Raw genomic sequence first — 22,954 nt, 5'->3', positions numbered from 1 at the left:
GGCTACTCTTCGCTGCAGTGCAAGGCTTCTCATTGCAGTGGCTTCTCTTGCTGTGGAGCACAGGCTCTAGGCACACGGGCTTCAGTAGTTGTGGCACACGGGCTTAGTTGCTCCACGACACATGGGATCTTCCCTGACCAGGGCTCAAACCCGTGTCCCCTGCATTGGCAGGTGGATTCTTAACCACTGCGCCACCAGGGAAGTCCCGCATGTTTCTTTTTGAACTATGGTTTTCTCTGGGTATATGCCCAGTAGTGGGATTGCTGGGTCATATGGTAATTCTGTTTTTAGTTTTTTAAGGAACCGCCATACTGTTCTCCACAGTGGGTGTATCAATTTACATTCCCACCAACAGTGCAAGAGGGTTCCCTTTCCTCCACACCCTCTCCAGCATTTGTTGTTTGTAGATTTTCTGATGATGCCCATTCTAACTGGTGTGAAGTGATACCTCATTGTAGTTTTGATTTGCATTTCTCTAATAATTAGCGATGTTGAGCAGCTTTTCATGTGCTTCTTGGCCATCTGTATGTCTTCTTTGGAGAAATGTCTATTTAGGTCTTCTGCCCATTTTTGGAGTGGGTTGTTTGTTTTTATAATATTGAGCTGCATGAGCTGTTTATATATTTTGGAGATTAATCCTTTGTCCATTGTTTCATTTGCAAATATTTTCTCCCATTCTGAGGGTTGTCATTTTGTCTTATTTATGGTTTTCTTTGCTGTGCAAAAGCTTTTAAGTTCCATTAGGTCCCATTTGTTTATTTTTGTTTTTATTTCCATTACTCTAGGAGGTGGATCAAAAAAGATCTTGCTGTGATTTATGTCAAAGAGTGTTCTTCCTATGTTTTCCTCTAAGAGTTTGATAGTGTCCGGTCTTACATTTGGGTCTCTAATCCATTTTGAGTTTATTTTTGTGTATGGTGTTAGGGAGTGTTCTAATTTCATTCTTTTACATGTAGCTGTCCAGTTTTCCCAGCACCGCTTATTGAAGAGACTGTCTTTTCTCCATTGTATATCCTTGCCTCCTTTGTCACAGATTAGTTGACCATAGGTACATGGGTTTATCTCTGGGCTTTCTATCTTGTTCCATTGATCTATGTTTCTGTTTTTGTGCCAGTACCATATTGTCTTGATTACTGTAGCTTTATAGTATAGGCTGAAGTCAGGGAGTCTGATTCCTCTAGCTCCGTGTTTTTCCCTCAATACTGCTTTGGCTATTCGGGGTCTTTTGTGTCTCCATACAAATTTTAAGATTTTTTGTTCTAGCTCCGTAAAAAATGTCATTGGTAATTTGATAGGGATTGCATTGAATCTGTAGATTGCTTTGGGTAGTGTAGTCATTTTCACAATATTGATTCTTCCAATCCAAGAACATGGTATATCTCTCCATCTGTTGGTATCATCTTTAATTTCTTTCATCAGTATCTTATAGTTTTCTGCATACAGGTCTTTTGTCTCCCTAGGTAGGTTTATTCCTAGGTATTTTATTCTTTTTGTTGCAATGGTGTTGGAGTGTTTCCTTAATTTCTCTTTCAGATTTTTCATCATTAGTGTATAGGAATGCAAGAGATTTCTGTGCATTCATTTTGTATCCTGCAACTTTACCAAATTCATCGATTAGCTCTAGTAGTTTTCTGGTGGCATCTTTAGGATTCTCTATGTATAGTATCATGTCATCTGCAAACAGTGAGAGTTTTACTTCTTTTCCAATTTGGATTCCTTGTATTTCTTTTTCTTCTCTGATTGCCATGGCTAGGACTTCCAAAGCTGTGTTGAATAATAGTGGCAAGAGCGGACATCCTTGTCTTGTTCCTGATCTTAGAGGAAATGCTTTCAGTTTTTCACCATTGAGAATGATGTTTGCTGTGGGTTTGTCATATATGGCCTTTATTCTGTTGAGGGAGGTTCCCTCTATGCCCACTTTCTGGAGAGTGTTTATCATAAATGGGTGTTGAATTTTGTCAAAAGCCTTTTCTGCATCTATTGAGATGATCATATGGTTTTTCTTCTTCAATTTGTTAATATGGTGTATCACATTGATTGATTTGCATATATTGAAGAATCCTTGCATCCCTGGGATAAATCCCACTTGATCATGGTGTATGATCCTTTTAATGTGTTGTTGGATTCTGTTTGCTAGTATTTTGTTGAGGATTTTTGCATCTATATTCATCAGTGATATTGGTCTGTAATTTTCTTTTTTTGTAGTATCTTTGTCTGGTTTTGGTATCACTGTGATGGTGGCCTCATAGAATGAGTTTGGGAGTGTTCCTTCCTCTGACATTTTTTGGAAGAGTTTGAGAAGGCTGGGTGTTAGCTCTTCTCTAAATGTTTGATAGAATTCACCTGTGAAGCTGTCCAGTCCTGGACTTTTGTTTGTTGGAAGATTTTTAATCACAGTTTCAAGTTCATTACTTGTGATTGGTCTGTTCATATTTTCTATTTCTTCCTGGTTCAGTCTTGGAAGGTTATACCTTTCTAAGAATTTGTCCATTTCTTCCAGGTTGTCCATTTTATTGGCATAGAGCTGCTTGTAGTAGTCTCTTAGGATGCTTTGTATTTCTGCGGTGTCTGCTGTGACTTCTTTTTCATTTCTAATTTTATTGATTTGAGTCCTCTCCCTCTTTTTCTTGATGAGTATGGCTAATGGTTTATCAATTTTGTTTATCTTCTCAAGGAACCAGCTTTTAGTTTTATTGATGTTTGCTATTGTTTTCTTTGTTTCTATTTCATCTATTTCTGCTCTGATGTTTATGATTTCTTTCCTTCTGCTAACTTTGGGTTTTGTTTGTTCTTCTTTCTCTAGTTCCTTTAGGTGTACGGTTAGATTGTTTATTTGAGATTTTTCTTGTTTCTTGAAGTAGGCTGCATAGCTATAAACTTCCCTCTTAGAACGTCGTGTTTTGTCATTTGTCTCTAGGTATTTTTTGATTTCCTCTTTGATTTCTTCAGTGATCTCTTGGTTATTTAGTAACGTATTGTTTAGCCTCCATGTGTTTGCGTTTTTTAATGTTTTTTTTCCCTATAATTCATTTCTAATCTCAGAGCGTAGTGGTCAGAAAAGATGCTTGATATGATTTGAATTTTCTTAAATTTACTGAGGCTTGATTTGTGACCCAAGATGTGATCTATCCTGGAGAATGTTCCATGCGCGCTTGAGAAGAAAGTGTAATCTCCTGTTTTTGGATGGAATGTCCTATAAATATCAATTAAATCTATCTGGTCTATAGTGTCATATAAAGCTTCTGTTTCCTTATTTATTTTAATTTTGGATGATCTGTCCATTGGTTTAAGTGAGATGTTAAAGTCCCCCACTATTATTGTGTTATTGTTGATTTCCTCTTTTATAGCTGTTAGCAGTTGCCTTATGTATTGAGGTGCTCCTATGTTGGGTGCATATATATTTATAATTGTTATATCTTCTTCTTGGATTGATCCCTTGATCATTGTGTAATGTCCTTCCTTGTCTCTTGTAACATTATTTTAAAGTCTATTTTATCTGATATGAGTATTGCTACTCCAGCTTTCTTTTGATTTCCATTTTCATGGAATATCTTCTTCCATCCCCTGACTTTCAGTCTGTATGTGTCCCTAGGTCTGAAGTGGGTCTCTTGTAGACAGCATATATATGGGTCTTGTTTTTGTATCCATTCAGCAAGCCTGTGTCTTTTGGTTGGAGCGTTTAATCCATTCACGTTTAAGGTAATTATCGATATGTATGTTCCTATGACCATTCTTAATTGTTTTGGGTTTGTTGTTGTAGGTCCTTTTCTTCTCTTGTGTTTCCCACTTAGAGAAGTTCCTTTAGCATTTGTTGTAGAGCTGGTTTGGTGGTGCTGAATTCTCTTAGCTTTTCCTTGTCTGTAAAGCTTTAGATTTCTCCATCGAATCTGAATGAGATCCTTGCTGGGTAGAGTAATCTTGATTGTAGTTTCTTCCCTTTCATCACTTTAAATATGTCATGCCACTCCCTTCTGGCTTGTAGAGTTTCTGCTGAGAAATCAGCTGTTAACCTTATGGGAGTTCCCTTGTATGTTATTTGTCATTTTTCCCTCACTGCTTTCAATAATTTTTCTTTGTCTTAATTTTTGACAGTTTGATTACTATGTGTCTCGGTGTGTTTCTCCTTGGGTTGATCCTGTATGGGACTCTCTGCGCTTCCTGGACTTGGGTGGCTATTTCCTTTCCCATGTTAGGGAAGTTTTCGACTATCATCTCTTCAAATATTTTCTCTGGTCCTTTCTCTCTCTCTTCTCCTTCTGGGACCCCTATAATGCGAATGTTGTTGCGTTTAATGTTGTCCCAGAGGTCTCTTAGGCTGTCTTCATTTCTTTTCATTCTTTTTTCTTTATTCTGTTCCGCAGCAGTGAATTCCACCATTCTGTCTTCCAGGTCACTTACCCGTTCTTCTGCCTCAGTTATTCTGCTATTGATTCCTTCTAGCGTAGTTTTCATTTCAATTATTGTATTGTTCATCTCTGTTTGTTTGTTCTTTAATTCTTCTAGGTCTTTGTTAAACATTTCTTGCATCTTCTCAATCTTTGCCTCCATTCTTTTTCCGAGGTCCTGGATCATCTTCACTATCATTATTCTGAATTCTTTTTCTGGAAGGTTGCCTATCTCCACTTCATTTGGTTGTTTTTCTGGGGTTTTATCTTGTTCCTTCATCTGGTACATAGCTTTCTGCCTTTTCATCTTGTCTATCTTTCTGTGAATGTGGTTTTTGTTCCACAGGCTGCAGGATTGTAGTTCTTCTTGCTTCTGCTGTCTCTTTATCTTATGTTTAATTAACATGTGAATGTGAAATTCTCAGTAATTTACGGTGGTCGATGAGGTAGACATTAAAAACCATTATGTGTTCAAATAAACCTGGATATGTAACACCATTTAAAATTAAGTTTGACATTGTTGGATAATTGGTTACGCTGCTATATCTAGCATGTGTTAGAGCCTCTTACGTGATTCTTAGAAAATTATATTGGTTGCTCTCATTACAGTTGAACAATGTGTTCTGATTATGGCTTCTCCATTGAAGTGGCCCTAGAAGAAATCTAGAAGTGAAATCCATCACAACCAGTGCACCAGCATGTAATTTACTATTAACTGGGCTGTGAGCCCCTCAGGGTCTCCAGCTGTCTTCCTTACATTTGTGCCCTGGCACCTAACCCAGAGCCTGGAACATAGATGATGATGATGACGATCATTACTGAACTAAACTGAGGGACTGAGGACCAGATTGGAAAGTAGAGACCATGTGTTATTTTCCACCTGCTCTGAAACGTATTAATTTTGTCAGTGATTGTGAGCAGTTACCTGATCTTACTACCAGTTCTTACCCCCTTTAGAATAGATTCAGTCTTTCTCACGTGTATTAAGAGAAATTAAGAACACAAGATAAATTATATCAGAAGTATGAAGTTCATTTCTTCATAAATGAAAGAGGTTATGTTAATTTAAAAATGGCTTGGAAAGGAAATAGCCAAAATACTAAAGTATATTAGCACAGGTTGCCATAGCATTGGTTAGGTGCCAGACATTTTACATATAGTTTTCAGTCCTCAGAACCCATCAAAATGATAATATTATTGCTAGAAAATGATTATATTATCTTAAGTTATGAATGAGAAAACTGAGGCTGAAAGGGAGGTTAAGAAATTTTCCCAAATTCACACAGTTAGCAAGTAGTACAACCAAGAAATTTCAATTCTTGCCCGCAAACTCATGTACTTTCTCCCACAGTCTAGCAGGAAAAGTATCATTAATCATATAATTTCACAAATATTTTAATTATAGTATCATCACAATTTTCAATTAAATATTTGTGAAATTATATGATATATATCAGAGATCAGAGAATGAGTAAACTGACCTATAGGATATGTTTATCCAGAGAAAGAGGAAGAACTTCAAAAGTTCTCTCTCACCCTACAAAGAATATCACATTTTGTCCTTTTGAGAGCTTATGAATGCCATTTGCTACTATAGGAATTTCCTATAGTAGAATCACAGTTGGAACAGTGGAAGTATTACGTCCAGAAACATCATTTTTTAACTTCATGAGATCACAAAGCATGAAGCATTGAATAAAGGTCATCATGCTTGATTCAACATAGCTTTAGTCAACAACTTGCCATGAGAATTCCAGTCAACAGTCAAGGTTTAACCTGAGAGGGCAGATCTCCTTATCAGTCCTGTTTGTGCTTTGCTACCAAAGCTATTTTGCAACTTTCCAGAGATAATTCATTGTGTTTATTAGCAGAGACTCTTCCTCATATACTCTTTTTTCTTTTTGACTTAGACTGGAATAATATTATTATTCACAGGAAGTTATTTCAGCTTTTAACATTTCTCAGCTCCTGATAATTTTAACACTCAAATCCTTTTATCAACGGAGTGAAAGTTCAGCCTATTAAATATTGGTTATCAGTGTCAAAAGGATATCTTTTGTGGGGAAAAAAAAGATACAACAGAGTCCCGTGTTAAGCTTTTCACTAGCACAAGGGTCACAAACTTAGATGCCTACAGCAGCCAGGAGGGTAATTCAATGAAAAACTTAGTCCAGTAGGGACTGGTGATCAGATAGCTAGTGTCCTATCTGAAGGGGGCATCCAGGACTCAGATCCAGCCGAATTCTATGGAGGAATTTGATCCAGTGTCACCAGATCTCCAGGTTTTTATTTGTTGTTGTTGTTATTCTTTAAGAGAAACCAGCAACCAGATTCTTATATAATATCTCCATATTGTTAATGTTGGCATTTAATATGTTTTAATACCATGCAATTCTAACAAACATACACATGAGTTTAGACTTTATGACCTTGCTTCTAGACCATAGGACCTTAAATCTTAAGAGTTCGATAAACATTCATTGAGCACCTTCTCCATGCTAGGTACTGTGAAAGGCACCAGAGATACTAAGACAAATACAATCCAGCACCTGTCTTTGAGTCGCTCATATTCTAGTGACAGAAATGTGCATGGTACAAATAATTATTATCTAGTAGGAAGAAATAAAATTAATCATATAATCTCACACATATCAATACTTAATTATAAATTGTGGTGAGTGCTGTAAAAGAAAAAAAAAACAGCACAATCATAGATCAGGGAAGAAGTAAGCTTACACTTGACATCTGAAGGATGAGCACACATTTATCCAAAGGAAGAAAAAGAGGAAGAACACTCTAGGCAGAGGGAATAATATCTACAAAGACCCTGAGCTAGGATGTAACTTGGCATTTCTGGGAAACTAAAAGGAGACCCAAGTGTGACTGATACATAGTAAACAAGGGGAAAAGTCACACATGTTGAGAATGGAGAGAGAAGTAGGGGTAGATCATAAATGGACCTGTGGTCGATGTTAAGGATTTTGAGAAATAAGAGGCCATTGTCAGGATTTTAAGCAGGAACATGGCAAAGTAAGATATGGGGTTTTAAGGGATCATTCTGTCTACAGGCTGGGAAATAGATTATGAGGGTCCTCTTATGCCAGAATCCCAGTGACCAGTTAACAGGCTAATTCTGGAGTCTAGGCTTGTCCTAGAGTGATGCCTATAGAGATACAGAGAAGAGTGCAAACTTGGAATATATTTTAGACATAGTAAATTGCTGTGGAGTACAAAATATGCATGGCATAGAGATACAAATGGAGATGATACTGGATAGGTAGACTGGGCAAACTCATGAATAACTTCAGCTGCCATAGTAACAAACTTAGTCTTTATCCTGTGGGTAAGACAAAAGTTTGATGGAATAAGTTGACACAGTTGGATTTGTGTTGACCTAATAGTAACCTGATTCAGTCTCCTGTCTTCAGTAAAGACTTTATGGTCCACCCATAACTAGTCTTTTTTTCCCCCTATGCTCTAAGCTTAATCATCTACAATAAATTGGCAGCTTCTGAGGGTATTAAAGTCCATCTTTGTTTCCTATCTCTAAAGCAAATGAAATCATGACTACAATATTACTTCAAGTTTGGTTGTATTCTCTTCCATACATAGAATGGTGTCCTATGGAGAACATGTCAGTGAATCTAGACGTACCTATTCAAATCTTCTACCTTATGACTTCCATACTCAGAACCTCATGTGGTACAGCAATGCATGTTGCTGCAGTGCCTAAATGCCCCATTGCTGATGGATGCATATGCCTTGTTTCCCACTCCCATCTGAAGAGCCCAAATGTATGCTGATGCCATGCATATTCACATGAGTGTTTCTGAGTGGAATAGATTTTCCTGATGATGTGCAATTAGACAAGGGTAGCTGACACTGCTACAACATAAACTATTTCTTATAGAAATTCAACATCTCAGAGTCTGGCTTTTGGACATGAGGGACCATATTTTTAACCTTTGCTTAACAATTAGACAGGCAGACAAAATAACATGAAACAGTTTTCAGACACTGAACAATAGACAATGCAAGAGAATGATCCATGAGGGAATAACAACAAATGAGGTAAGCCCTCTGCCTGGAAAGAGTTTCCAGGGCACAGCACAATGAGGGTGAACCCAAACAGAGCCCAGAAGTCTCTTTGAGTTGAAGAAATAGAGTTTAGACTTTGGGTAGGCCATAGTGTCTAGAACCTGTGATTTGTAGGGCAGAGTCCTAGAGAGAATGGTACAGCCACAGAGAAAGAGCTCTTGCGAATCCAGTGAGAGGTCCTGTCAAGTCTTCAACTAAGTACTAATATGCACATGTATGTGAGGAAAGTGTTAATGGTAAGGTAAATACCACCAAAAAGAAACAGACAGAACAACCCCTAGACCACACACAGGGTCAGGAATAGTGTATGTTCCCACCATCAAAAGTGGAAAGACCTCTTAATAAATGGGTACTGGGTAGAATCACCAGAAGGAACAGAAGTTGGACAAAATTAGTCTAGACTATAGGCCACTCAGGAGATGACAAAGCTTTAAAAATAAGACTTGAAAGTATAAAATTGATTCCAAGCGTCTGAACTATGTGTCAGCATAAAATCCAATACTTGTTACAAGAATGCAACAAAATCCCAAAACCAACATGTAAAACTCACAATGTTAATAAAAATTAATGTGTTCAAAAAATCAGGAGAATCATTACCCTTAATCAAGGAAAAAATCAATCAATAAAAACAGATCCAGAAAAAGAACATACACACTCTACTATATATAAGATAGATTACCAACAAGGACCTATTGTATAGCACAGGGAACTCTACTCAATATTCTGGGATAACCTATATGAGAAAAGAATCTAAAAAAGAATGAATATATGTATATGTATAACTGAATCACTCTGCTGCACACCTGAAACTAACACAACATTGTGAATCAACTATATTAAAATAAAATTTAAATTTTAAAAAAGAAATGATAGTACTAGCAAGCAAAGACATTAAGATAGCCCTTATACATATTCTCCATATGTTCTAGAAGGTAGAGAAGAGTATGAGCATGATGAGGAGAGAGATGGAATGTTAAAAAAAAAACAAACATAAATGGAACCTCTATAGATAAATACAATAGCTGAAATGGTAAGTACACTGGATGAGATTAACAGCACATTAGACACTGGAGAAGAAATATTAGAGAACATTAATACATAACGATAGAAACTATCCAAAATAAAAACATGCAAATAAAAATGACTGAACAAAATGAACAGAGCTTCAGTGAACTATGGGACAATATCAAGTGATCTGACATATGTGTACAGTTAACCCTTAAACAATGTGGGGATTGGGGCACCAACCCTTCACACAGTCGAAAATCCATGTGTAACTTTAGTCTGTCCTCTATATCTGTGGTTCTGCATCTGCAGATTCTACCAACCATGGATGGTGTAGTATGTATTTGTTGAAAAAAACCATGTATAAGTGTACCTGCACAGTTTAAACCATGTTGTTCAAGGGTAAACTGTAATTAGAATCCTAGAAAAGGAAGGGACAGAAAAAAATATTCAAAGAAATAGTGGCTGAAAACTTTCAAACTGTGATGAAAACTATAAACCTACAAAGTCAGGAGGCTTAACAAAACCAAGAAGAAGAAACATGAATAAAACCACACCAAGGCACATCATAATCAAATTGCTGAAAACCAGTGAAGAAGAGAAAATGTTGAAAACAGTCAGAGGAAATAAGTCACAGAGAGGGGGCTTCCCTGGTGACGCAGTGGTTAAGAATCCACCTGCCAATGCAGGGGACACGGGTTCGAGCCCAGGTCCGGGAAGATCTCACATGCCGTGGAGCAGCTAAGCCCGTGTGCCACAACTACTGAGCCTGTGCTCTACAGCCCGTGAGCCACAACTACTGAGCCTGTGCACCTAGAGCCTGTGCTCTGCAACAAGAGGCGCCACTGCAATGAGAAGCCCGCGCACTGCAACGAAGAGTAGCCCCTGCTCATCGCAACTAGAGAAAGCCTATATACAGCAATGAAGACCCAATGCAGCCAAAAAATAAATTTAATTAATTAATTAATTAAAAAAAAAAGTCACAGAGGAAAAAACATAGAATGATAGCAGATATCATTAGAAACAACGCGAGCCAGAAGATAGTTAGGGACATCTTTAAAGTACTGGGTGTGGGGGATGGGGACAATCTGTCCACTTGACATTCTACACCAAGGAAAAATATTCTTTTAAAATGAAGGCAAAATAAAGACTGTTTTAGACATACAAAGCAGGAACAATTTCTCATTAGCAGACCAGGAAAAAAAAATGTTAAAAGAAGTACTTTAGGCAGAAAAAGATTATATCAGAGAGATATTTGGGGCCACAAGAAGGGATAAAAATTCCAGAAATGGGTAAGTATGGAGAAAATTTTTCTTCATTTTTAATCTCTTAAAAAGATAACTGATTATCTAAACTGGAAAGCAAAAAATAACGACAGTTTATTTTGGGGTATATTATATATGTAGAAGTGAAATGGATGACAACCATAGCACAAAGGCTGGGAGGGGGAAGATGGAAATATACTATTGCAAGTTTCTTATAATATAAGTAAAATGGTATAAGATTATTTGAAGGTAGACTATGATAAGTTAAAGTTGTATTTTGTAAGCTGAAGGGCATTGCCAATAAAACAAAGCAAAGCTAACAAACCAATAGTGGAGATAAAAAGGAAACATAAAACATACTGGGCTTCCCTGGTGGCGCAGTGGTTGAGAATCTGCCTGCCAATGCAGGGGACACAGGTTCGAGCCCTGGTCTGGGAAGATCCCACATGCCATGGAGCAAATAGGCCCGTGAGCCACAACTACTGAGCCTGTGCGTCTGGAGCCTGTGCTCCGCAACAAGAGAGGCCGCGACAGTAAGAGGCCCGCGCACCGCGATGAAGAGTGGCCCCCGCTCGCCACAACTAGAGAAAGCCCGCGCACAGCAACGAAGACCCAACACAGCCAAAAATTAAAAAAAAAAAAAAAAAAAACTCAATTAATCCAAAAGAAAGTAGGAAAGAAAAGAAAATAATGAATAAAAGCCAGATGGACAAATAGAAAACTATAGCAGAATGGTAGATTTAAACCCAACCATATCAATAATTACATTAAAAGCAAATGGGAAGAACACGACAACTAAGAGATTTTAAGATTGAATAAAAAGCAACACCCAACTTTATGCTGAACTCAAGAAATCCACGTTAAAGATAAAAAGTAAAGGATTGAAGGTATACCATACTAACTAACTATAATCAAACACAATGGATGTGTCATTCCATTTATATGACAATATAGGAAAGTAAAACATAGTGACAGAAAGTAAATCAGCGGTTGCATGTGTCCAGAGAACAGGGGAAGGTATGGCTACAAATGGCACATGGAAACTTTTTGGAGTGATGGAAATCTTCTGTACCTCAATAGTGATGGTAGCTATAGAACTGTACTTATTTGTCAAAATTCAGCAAATATTGTACTTAAAATTGGTGAATTGTATTGTTTGTAACTTATACCTTAATAAAGATGATGAAAGGAAGGGGGACCGAGTGAGAGAGAGAGAGAGAGAAAGAAGTGGGGAGGAATAAAGAGGAGAAGAAAAGGAACAGGGAGGAGGAAAGGGAAGAAAAGAAACTAACCATTTGTTTTCAAAAACTACAGTCACTTCAGTAAGAGTAGTTTCCACTGGCCCTTTACTCCATTATGTAAAACATTTTAGCCCTTTTTTCTGATCCTTATTTTCTGCCCACATCTACAGTCTGATGGTCTTACCTTCCACCTCAAGAAATTTATTGACTGTTGTACTAAACAAAGATAACTGTATCCTAAAGAGAAATTCTGGCACCAGCCAGTGATGTGAAACTTTCACCTAATTAAATGAGGAATGCCTCAGAAGAAACTGCCCTTCCCACTTGCTATCCATGACAATGACCTCTGCCCTTCCTGACCTCACTTGCTCCATCTCTGGCCACATCTTCTCTTTGTTGTTGAAAGCCCCACCCAACCCTCTGCACCGCTTTTACTCTTCAGCATCACAGTTCCCTTTCTTCAATAAGGAAGACCATTTCTCTATCCTCCCCCGTCTCCCACCAGTAGGGAAAGTTGAATACACATGAAAGTGTTACTAGTGGGCCTTTGGGTACACAAAGGACCAAAGTAAGGCATGTAAACTTCAGACGGTAGATACATATATATATATATATATATATATACATTTTTTTTTTTTTAGAGAGAGAAAGTCTTTTATTTATTTATTTATGGCTGTGTTGGGTCTTCATTTCTGTGCGAGGGCCTTCTCTAGTTGTGGCAAGTGGGGCCACTCTTCATCGGGGTGCGCGGGCCTCTCACTATCGCGGCCTCTCTTGCTGCGGAGCACAGGCTCCAGACGCGCAGGCTCAGTAATTGTGGCTCATGGGCCTAGTTGCTCCGTGGCATGTGGGATCTTCCCAGACCAGGGCTCGAACCTGTGTCCCCTGCATTGGCAGGCAGATTCTCAACCACTGCGCCACCAGGGAAACCCCGGTAGATATATTTTATACAAGGACAATTAGACTGCATATAGGATAGACTTTAAGACTCTGGGGAAAGAGTTGGGATAATCAGATGGTGGAGGTGTGATAAACTGATAAAACAGGGCTAAGGGTAGCATCAGTTGGAAAGAAGACATGAAATACAGAGCAAAACAATATATAAACAGATCTGAGTGTACTTACAACCACTTAAACCCATGCTAACAGGCGATTAAATATAAGATATCTTACCTACAGACTGGGAGAAAATATTTGCAAACGATGTGGCCAACAAGGACTTAATCTCCAAAATGTGCTAACAGTTCATACAACTCAATAACAGCAACAACAAGAACAAAAAAAAAAACCAAACAACCCAATTAAAAATGGACAGAAGACCTGAATAGACACTTCTATTCCAAAGAAGACATACAAGATGGTCAACAGGCACATGAAAAGATGCTCAACATTGCTAATTATTAGAGAAATGAAAATCAAAACTACAATGAGATATCACCTCACAACAGTCAGAATGGCATCATTTAAAAGCCTACAAATAACAAATGCTGGAGAGGGTGTGGAGAAAAGGGAACCCTCCTACACTGTTGGTGGGAACATAAATAGGTGCAGCCACTATGGAAACAGAATGGAGGTTCCTCAGAAAACTAAAAATAGAGTTGCCATATGATCCAGTAATCCCACTCCTGGGCATATATCTGGACAAAACTCTAATCTGGAAAGATACATATACCCCAATGTTCATACCAGCACTATTTACAATAGCCAAGACACTGAAGCAACCTAAATGTCCATTGACAGATGAATGGATAAAGAAGATGTGGTATATATACACAATGGAATACTACTCAGCCATAAAAAAGAATGAAATAATGCCATTTGCAGCAACATGGATGGACCTAGAGATTATTGTACTAAGTGAAGTCAGACAGAGAAAGACAAATATATGATATCACTTATATGTGGAATTTGAAATATGATACAAATGAACTTATTTACAAAACAGAAACAGATCACAGACATAGAATGCAAACTTATGGTTACCAAAGGGGAAAGGGGATGGGAGAGGGATAAATTAGGTGTTTGTGATTAGCAGATACAAACTGCTATATATAAAATAGATAAGCAACAAGCTCCTACTGTATAGCACAGGGAACTATATTCAATATCCTGTAATAAATGATAATGGAAAATAATATATAAAAGAAGATATAGATATAGCTATATAATTGAATCACTTTGCTGTATATCAGAAACTAACACAACACTGTAAGTCAACTGTACTTCAATAAAAAATATAAAAATTAAAAAAAAAGATGTATTGTCATGCATCACAGAGAAGATATAACCCATCTTCATATTCTGAGATGATTTTCTGATCAAAGGTGATTCACTTATCTGATTATATTTAACTAATAATTATTTAGATACTCTGGAAAATTAACTTGCTAAACTTTAAATAATGTACTAGTAACATTTCTTGTTCACTTCAGATCACCATGGATCAAAGCCTTTATAATTACATAGACATAGAAGTGGATATATGTGAATCTTTCCAAATAATGACAGCTTTCTATAGAAAGGCATATATATCTTCATAGAGAACTTATGTTCCCCCAGACTTGAGAGTGATGAAAAGGTTGTTCTCAGAAACTATCCAGATGTTTTCATGGCTTTTACATCTCCAGGTGCTTCTTACCCTGACCACACATTCCCTGTGGAGAAGATGGATGATTCTGTAGCTCCGGGCCAAGAATACACCTATGAGTGGAATATCAGTGAGGACAGTGGGCCCACCCACGATGACCCTCCGTGCCTCACATATATCTATTACTCCTATGAAAATCTGGTACATGACTTCAACTCTGGACTGATTGGACCTCTGCTTATTTGTAAGAAAGGTAAAAAAAAAAAAATCAAAACAGCAAAGATGTTGGATTGGTAAAGATACTATAATGGAATGATGCTTGAGAGTGTCTTGGTATCTTTTTGTAAATCAAGCAGAGAAGGGTGCAGAAACCAGATCATCGTTTGACATTGGTATTTGAGGATTTGCAATCTTCCTCTGTTTCTTCAACCCCTCCTTCATCTCGGTCCTGGGAGTCTCTCCCAAGTAAATCTCTGTCTGAGAGTATGTTCTGCTGCCATGCCCATATGATCCGTAACATTTACCTCAAGGCCAAGTATTTTTGAAAGTATACAGCAGTCCGTACCTGCTAAGAGTACTTGGAAAGAACTTTGAGTAATATATCTGAGGTTTGGGTTGGTCATTTGGTCTATAAACACACAAAACTCCAGGTTCCTTTCTTGTAAACAAGCTGAACACTTTGAGTGGTAGGTTTCAAACACACTCAACTGACTTTATAAGAAATTTCATTGGCTGGGCTTCTTAGGAGCAAGCTTGGACTTTTATTTTACCCCAAGCAAATTCATCCCATCTTTCATTAAAACAAACAACCACAACAAACTGCACTGTGGGAGATAATGTGATGGATTCACCATCTGTCTATACATACACGCATACCATACCTACATACATTCCTAATTCATTTATTCACTATACAAATACATATTTTCATTGCCTGGTATAGAGAAGATACTGTGATGACACCGAAAAAATTTTAAACTTATAAAAGTCTCTTCTTTCATTTTACTATCAGGTGCATTTTTTACTCATGAGAGTGGATTAATCTTGACCCTCTCAACCAATTCTCTAGTGTCCCATTACAAGATGGCTATATTAAACTTGGAGTGTGATGCTTTTACCAAATGAGATACAGTACCTATGCATTATTTTTTTTTTATATAAATTTATTTATTTATTTTTGGCTGCGTTGGGTCTTCATTGCTGTGCGCGGGCTTTCTCTAGTTGGCGGCGAGCGGGGGCTACTCTTCATTGCGGTGCGCGGGCTTCTCATTGTGGTGGTTTCTCTTGTGGAGCACGGGCTCTAGGCGCATGGACTCAGTAGTTGTGGCTCACGGGCTCTAGAGTGCAGGCTCAGTAGTTGTAGTGCATGGGCTTAGTTGCTCCACGACATGTGGGATCTTCCCGGACCAGGGCTCGAACCCGTGTCTCCTGCATTAGCAGGTGGATTCTTAATCACTGCACCACCAGGGAAGTCCCTGCATTGACTTATTGACACTGGAAGAAATGGATACTTTTACTAAAGCCTTGACAGTCACCAAATGTTTTCTCTCTGTGCCAGATCAAATTTACTTTTAAAGCCCCATTCCTCGAGGCTATCAGGTGCCAGAAAAAACAAGGTGGCACCAGGATTTTAATAAGCCTTCAATCATTATTACTTGATAGATGCTATTTTTATAAGAACATTTTACAGTTGACATCATTATGGTTGGCTGCTTATCTTAAACTCTGTTATCTAGGAATAGCTAATGAGAGCCTTCTATCTGGGATGCTATTAAAAGTATGTCTTTTTTCACAGGCACCCTAACTGAGGATGGGATACAGAAGATGTTTGACAAGCAACATGTACTGATGTTTGCTGTGTTTGATGAAAGTAAAAGCTGGAACCAGACATCATCCCTAATGTACACAGTCAACGGCTATGTGAATGGGACAATGCCAGGTAACACATGGGCTGTGTACTATCCAAAAATAGTTGAAGCATTGATCTCATTGTTTTCCTAAAGGCACTAAGGTAGTTGACCATACTCACTATTTTTTAACTCCTAATCTGAAAGGTGATGTAATCTGGTTCAGTGGTTCTCAAGGTTTAATCTTTTTTTTTTTTTAACTAGCAAGTACAACAGACAAATTAGAAGCTACCCAAGAGAAGCAGCGTGCAGTCTTATTACATGTAGTGCTCTGAGCAGGTTTCACCTTGGCCTACATCTCCAGGAAGACATCCAGGATATCAGCTTAGTCTCCTTCAGTGAGTTGTGTGGTCCCTGCTGCTTGGTGACCATGTTTTCTTCCAGAGAGGAAGCCCTACAAAACAGAGTTCAAGGCTAATCCTCAGCAGGAAGGGTCAGCAGGAAGAATGCAATGAAGACATTTACAGTGAAGATGAACAGGAGATTAGGAGAAATATCCAACATACAAAAATACTACTAGCATTTCAAAAGATGATGGATGAGTAATATTCAATGGCATATGGGATGTTTTTCTCTTTTTATTTACATGTAGACTCTTGTGAAAAAGCAAAATCATAACAATTGTTAAGAGAAAAAAAAACTGATCCCCACCTAAACCACTTCTAATTCTCTCTGATGGAAATGACCTAGAACCAAAGATCCTGTGGGGGAAAAATGGGAAAAATGAAAATATTACTTTACTAAATAAACTATGCTTCAAAACACTAAGTTTCTCTGTATAGAGGCTCTATATAGAGGCTGTTCTCTATATCTGAAAATCACAAATGGCTTCTCTTACTAAAAATAAAACTTGTCAAGAGTTGAGGTCTGGACATTGCTTTTAAATTGTATTCCATTTCATTTGATTCTATCTTCCCACCCGGGTCATTACAAATATACTAAGATGACCCTGGGTTTTGATTCAGAGTTTAAAAACTTAGTTAACTGAGTTAGCATATCTGAGTTCACACCTTGCTCACTTCTCTACCTTAGTGTGGCTTTTAGCAGTTAGTTGTCTCAATGTGCTTTCGTGAAAAAATGGGTTAATCATCTATCCTGGTGCAGAGGGTGTTTAAGAATTTTTTTACAGATAACATAGCATGTCTAATACTACGGGCCTTAGAGAGGAGTGGTCAAAAGAGAAATTGTATCTGTGTCCCGGCAAAGTAAATCATCTGTCTAAATATAGAGAAGGAGAAGCCAAAATAACCCATATGAAAACATAAAAATTGATAACTCTATCAGGGCATAGAATTTATGAATTTATAGTTGAAATAGACAGAGTAGCTGGGGTAGAAAGTAGCTGGTAGTAGAAACTGAGAAAAGTTAATGCTTGTAAAACTGCCTTATGGGGCAGTATAAATTGAATAAATATGATAAACGCTAATACAGATGTATGAAATGCTCAACCCAATATAAGCATTGATTGGAGGCAGATAAATTCTTCCACCAAAGCCTCCTACCTTCCAGCTTCTTGTTCTCACCTGTGATACTAGGAATTGGCCTTGTTACAGTGGTCTAAAAAAGACAAGCCCTTAGCCCCTCTTTGGGTAAGGGACTGATTCATGGCTCCAAGATCTAGTATCGAGTGATTATAGATCTGAAATTTAAAACCCAAGCCAAGGATAGAAGCCAGAGGTTAGAATCTCCTATAGAGCAAATCAGCATTTTCTGAGTCACTGTGGGAGCAAGAAGGAGCCAAACAGCTTTTGTACTCAGTTCTCATTACTCCATCCATGAAACGCTCCCAGTGACCCAGTATACTGAGGATTTGTCCACTGCATTTTAAGGAGATCCTATAACCCACACAGTAACTCACTGCCTTGTCATTAAAACAATCAACCAGTGGGTAAAGAAACAGTATAAAATCCTTAAAGCATCTTCACATCTTCTTCCTGGTAGGATCAAGCCCTTTTAGGATTAGAGGTTTAGGCCCTTAAACTCAGCCCTATTGGAGGCTCTGGCAACTCCCTCCAGCTAAGCCCCGATTGGTATTAGAGTGACCAACTACTCAGGCTTGCCCAGGACTTTCTCAATTCTAATACTGAAAATCCTGCCTCCTGGGAAACCCCTCAGTCCTCAGTAAATCAGGATGGTTGGTCACCTACTTTCTTCTCTCCTTGGCCTTAGCAATCCCTGTGTTTCTAAACTAATGTCCTCCATCTCTGGGCTCTATAGTACCACTTATTGCAATGAGTTGTGACTGCTTGTTTGCCCACCACTCAGATGTCTGCTTTTCTAGGGCAGGAACAAAAATGGGAGTGTCTATACCCCCCGGAACCTTGCACAATGCCTGATGCAAAGCAGGTGCTCAGTACGTATCTGGTGAGTGAATTTTTTATCACAGACTGCTGACTGCCTGTTTTGGCCCCCATCTCTCTCTCTCTCCCTCAGATATAACAGTTTGTGCCCATGATCACATCAGTTGGCATCTGATTGGAATGAGCTCTGGGCCAGAACTGTTCTCCATTCATTTCAACGGCCAGGTCCTGGAGGAGAACCATCATAAGATCTCAGCCATCACTCTCGTCAGTGCTACGTCCACAACTGCAAACATGACCGTGAGCCTAGAGGGAAAGTGGGTCATATCTTCGCTCATCCCAAAACATTTTCAAGGCAAGAAATTCTTCCAACAGTCTTGCTTACAAATGTAGGATCCTTTCTTCCTAGGCACTAACTCCCTCATTTTCCTTTGCTTTTGCAAGCCATCCACACTCCAGACATACATTCCTTAGTCCTTGAGAGCAGAATTTAGATACTTTGCTCTTAGACTTATAGCTCGTTAGTTGGGGATGGAGGAAGTAGAGAAATTGACAAAGATTTTTTAAAATGATGCAAAAGCCGAAGAGGTCTCTACTTCCTTGAAAGGAGAAAGGAGGAAGGAAACAAAAACATACATAGAGATATTCTTTCTTGGGCTATTTAATATGCAGCTAAAGGAAAAGAACTAGTATTGGAACTGCTCAAACTTCTGTAAATTTATAGAAGCACCAAGTTACCGAAAGTGTAAAAGTTTTAACATGAAAAAGTTGTCTTTCATAACAAGATGAGCACAGAGCCTGGCCCAAAGAGGAACTCAGTGGATGTGTGTTGAATAGAAAAAACATAGTATCTAACCAACTGAGGAGTGAGCTTTAAAGGACATCAGTGAATTCTAGTGGGGGAAAAAAATCAGCCTAGGTTGTTATATGGTATCAGTTAAACAAAATAACTAACGGTCTATTACACATTGTTGCTTTAAAACAGTTAGGAGGAGGGTTCCTGTAAATATAAGTAAATATCACTATAGGAAATCATTGTGTTACCAAAATAATGTGTATAAAAGCAAGAAATATAAAAAAGAGACACTTTATGGGATCATTTCATTTTTTGTTCACACTAAGCAGTCAAAATTATATTAGAAGTAATGAAATTGTCACAATATCCCTGGAAGATAGAGCCCCAAATACTAATGAAACAACAGCAAAACTAACATTATTGAGGTTAAGTGCTTTTTGTATTATCTTATTTAGTTTTTAAGAACAATTTCATACAGTACACACTAGTAATATCTTCATTTTACAAATAAAAGGAAGAGGTTATAGGAAATATGAGAAATCGACATGACCTAAGTCATAAGGTTTTAAGGATCTGGAAATTTCAAGAAATTTTCCTCCCCGGTAAGAAACAAAGGATAGCTTTCCAAGTTTTTCCTCTAACCCATCCTCTCTTTCCCTCACTTTTTTATTCTTGCTCCTTCTGCCCTGTATTAAAAGAGCTTCAAACCAAAATGTTCAAAAGTTGCATGAGCATTACTTTCACTGTTATTATTGAAAACTTCCACAAATTTATTTAAAAGATGTACATTTTATCAGCCTTAATTTCTTCTCTCAGATTCTTTCATTGTCTTTATGTCCTAACTCAGCTGGGATGCAGGTTTACATAGACATTAAGAACTGTGCAAAGAAAACCAGGAATCCTAAGAAACTAACTCGAGACCAGAGGCGGCACATTAAGAGATGGGAATACTTCATTGCTGCGGAGGAAGTCATTTGGGACTATGCACCTATAATACCAGCAAACATGGACAAGTGAGTTTGAGGGGTTCTTACTACTGTGCAGATTCAAGACATTTTCCATAGGGTCCTAGATGCATGGGGTGAAATGTCATGAGTTGACAGCTTTCATGGTAATGCATGTATTGGATTTCATTCAGGTTTTCTTTTCCAAAACAATCTGAAATTACTCCAAACTCCTCAAGAGAACTCAGAAAAATAATAATAGTAGTAGTAGTAACAACAGCAATAATAATAGCAGCTACCACTTCTTGAATGCTTCCTATTGCCAAGCACTGTGTTAAACCTTTCTAAGAGCTTTGCTTTAACTCTACAAGTTAGAAACAGCTTTTACTTATTTTGTAAATTAGGAAATGGGAGAGTGGGATTAAGAAAACTGGAAATGCACATAGCTCTTAAACACTTGAAAAATACTCAAGCTCACTCACAGTAAGAGAAATACGTAAATTAAACTTCTCTCAAATACTATTTTTCACCTATCAGACTCTCAAGTTTAGATGACATAATGTATTGGCAAGGCTGCGAGAAACGAGCTCTATCATGTATTGCTGGTGGAAGAGCGAACTGGAAAAGCCATTCTAGAGGATAATTTGGCAATGTGTATAAAATTATAAATGCATATATTTTTTGATCCAGCAATCTCACTCTGGGAATTTACTATATAGATATACTTGTATACAGGTGAAATGGTACGTGTACAGGATGTTCAGTGCTGCACTGTTGCAGCAAAATATTGGAAACAACCCATAATGTCCATCAATAGGAAATTAATAAGTTATGGTACATCATACAATGGAATACTATGCATCTGTTTTAAAGAGGATGCAAAAACTCTCTCTATACTAATATAAAAAGTTCTCCAAGAGATATTTTTAAATTAAAAAGTCAAGGGAGCAAGAAGGTAGAATAGCAGATTCCCCCACTTGTATTCCCCCACAGCAATGATAATTTGGCAGCCATCCACAAACAGAAGTGACTTTGTGAGAGCTTTGGGATCAAAGTAGGAACTTGCAAAATCCCGGTGGAAGTCAAGACCAAGGAGGACCGTTTTGAGAAGGCAAGTCCATGCTCAGATGGTTGGTTCACTAACTGTAATTCAGTTACAAACCTGGAAATAGCCTCCTCCCCTTATGGACTCAGCTACAGCCCCACTTAACCTTGGTCCTGCCACCAGCACCATCTGATAAGAAACCCAGGAGGAGTCACGCCTGTCCATGACCCTGGAGGCTGACCTGCAGACCTCTGTTTGACTGTGGATCTTGAAGCAGCCCTGTAACTAATTCCATCCTTCTCTCAGCCATGATCCAGGAGTAGTCTTGCCTGCCCAGGGACCTGATGGGAGTCACATCCACTCATGGCCCTGGTGGCTGGCCTGCAGACCTTGGTCCCACTACAGATCTTGAAATAGCCCTGTTACCTAGTTCCAGACCTCAAAACTGCAGTTCAGGAGCAGTTCTGCCCACTCAGGGACCCACTGGGAGCCCTCCAAAGGGCCAGATGGGAGCCACACCCATCTACACACTTGGTAACAGGCCTACCATTTGCAAACCCAATTGTGGACCTTGAAGTAGAGTGTTATCCCAGTGCCAGCTCTACTGATCAAGGTCCTGAAGGCAGTTCCATTTTCCAAGGGACCAGACAGGGTCTATGCCCACCTGAGCCCCTGGTAAAAGGCCTTCCAACCACAGATGCTGCTGCAGGCCCAGCAGCAACCACATGACCTGGTCCCAACCTCACTCAACTGTGATCCCAGAGGCAATTCCATCAGGCTGCAGACCTGACAAGAGGTTTTTACCTGCCAAAACCTGTCTGTAAAGATTGGAAAGGGGTGTTTGCTCCATCAAATGCACAAACACCAAAACAAAGCTACACAAATCACAAAGAATCAGGCAATATGACACCACCAAAGGAAACTAATAAAGCTCCAGTAACCAGTGTGAAAGAAATAGAGATCTACAAATTGCCTGACAAAGAATTAAAAATAATCATCTTAGAGAAGCTCAATGAGGTACAAGATAACACAGATAGGTAATCAAATGAAATCAGGAAAACAATAAATGAACAAAATAAGAAATTTAATAAATACATAGAAACCATAAAAAAATAACCAAACAAATCCTAGAGCTGAAGAATGCAATAACAGAACTGAAAATATTCAATAGAGAGCTTCAATAGCAGACTTATCACTTTAGCTTTAAGGACACCTGCAGATTAATGGATACATGTATATGTATGTCTGAGTCAATTTGCTGTGCACCTGAAACTATTGCAATATTGTTAATCAGCTATACTCCAACATAAAATAAAAAGTCATAAAAAAAAGGGAAGGGATAAAAAAGACAAGGTCACTATATAATGATAGAGTGGTCAAT

At 38.3% G+C, this 22,954-nt stretch overlaps 1 protein-coding gene across 2 annotated transcripts in view; it reads left to right on the top strand.

Annotated features, from left to right (window-relative positions):
* The window catches only part of F5 (coagulation factor V), an 81,464-nt gene that overhangs the window by 18,877 nt on the left and 39,633 nt on the right, over positions 1-22,954 (top strand). For both annotated transcript variants that reach the window (XM_007172488.2, XM_057547202.1), the window contains exons 4-7: positions 14,622-14,834; positions 16,377-16,520; positions 18,922-19,143; positions 20,432-20,597. In XM_007172488.2, coding sequence (XP_007172550.2) covers positions 14,622-14,834; positions 16,377-16,520; positions 18,922-19,143; positions 20,432-20,597 — 745 coding nt within the window. The remainder of the gene's footprint in view (positions 1-14,621; positions 14,835-16,376; positions 16,521-18,921; positions 19,144-20,431; positions 20,598-22,954) is intronic.

This window comes from Balaenoptera acutorostrata, chromosome 1 (genome assembly GCF_949987535.1).
Source record: "Balaenoptera acutorostrata chromosome 1, mBalAcu1.1, whole genome shotgun sequence".
Taxonomy (NCBI): domain Eukaryota; kingdom Metazoa; phylum Chordata; class Mammalia; order Artiodactyla; family Balaenopteridae; genus Balaenoptera; species Balaenoptera acutorostrata.
This window is presented reverse-complemented; position numbering and strand designations above follow the sequence as displayed.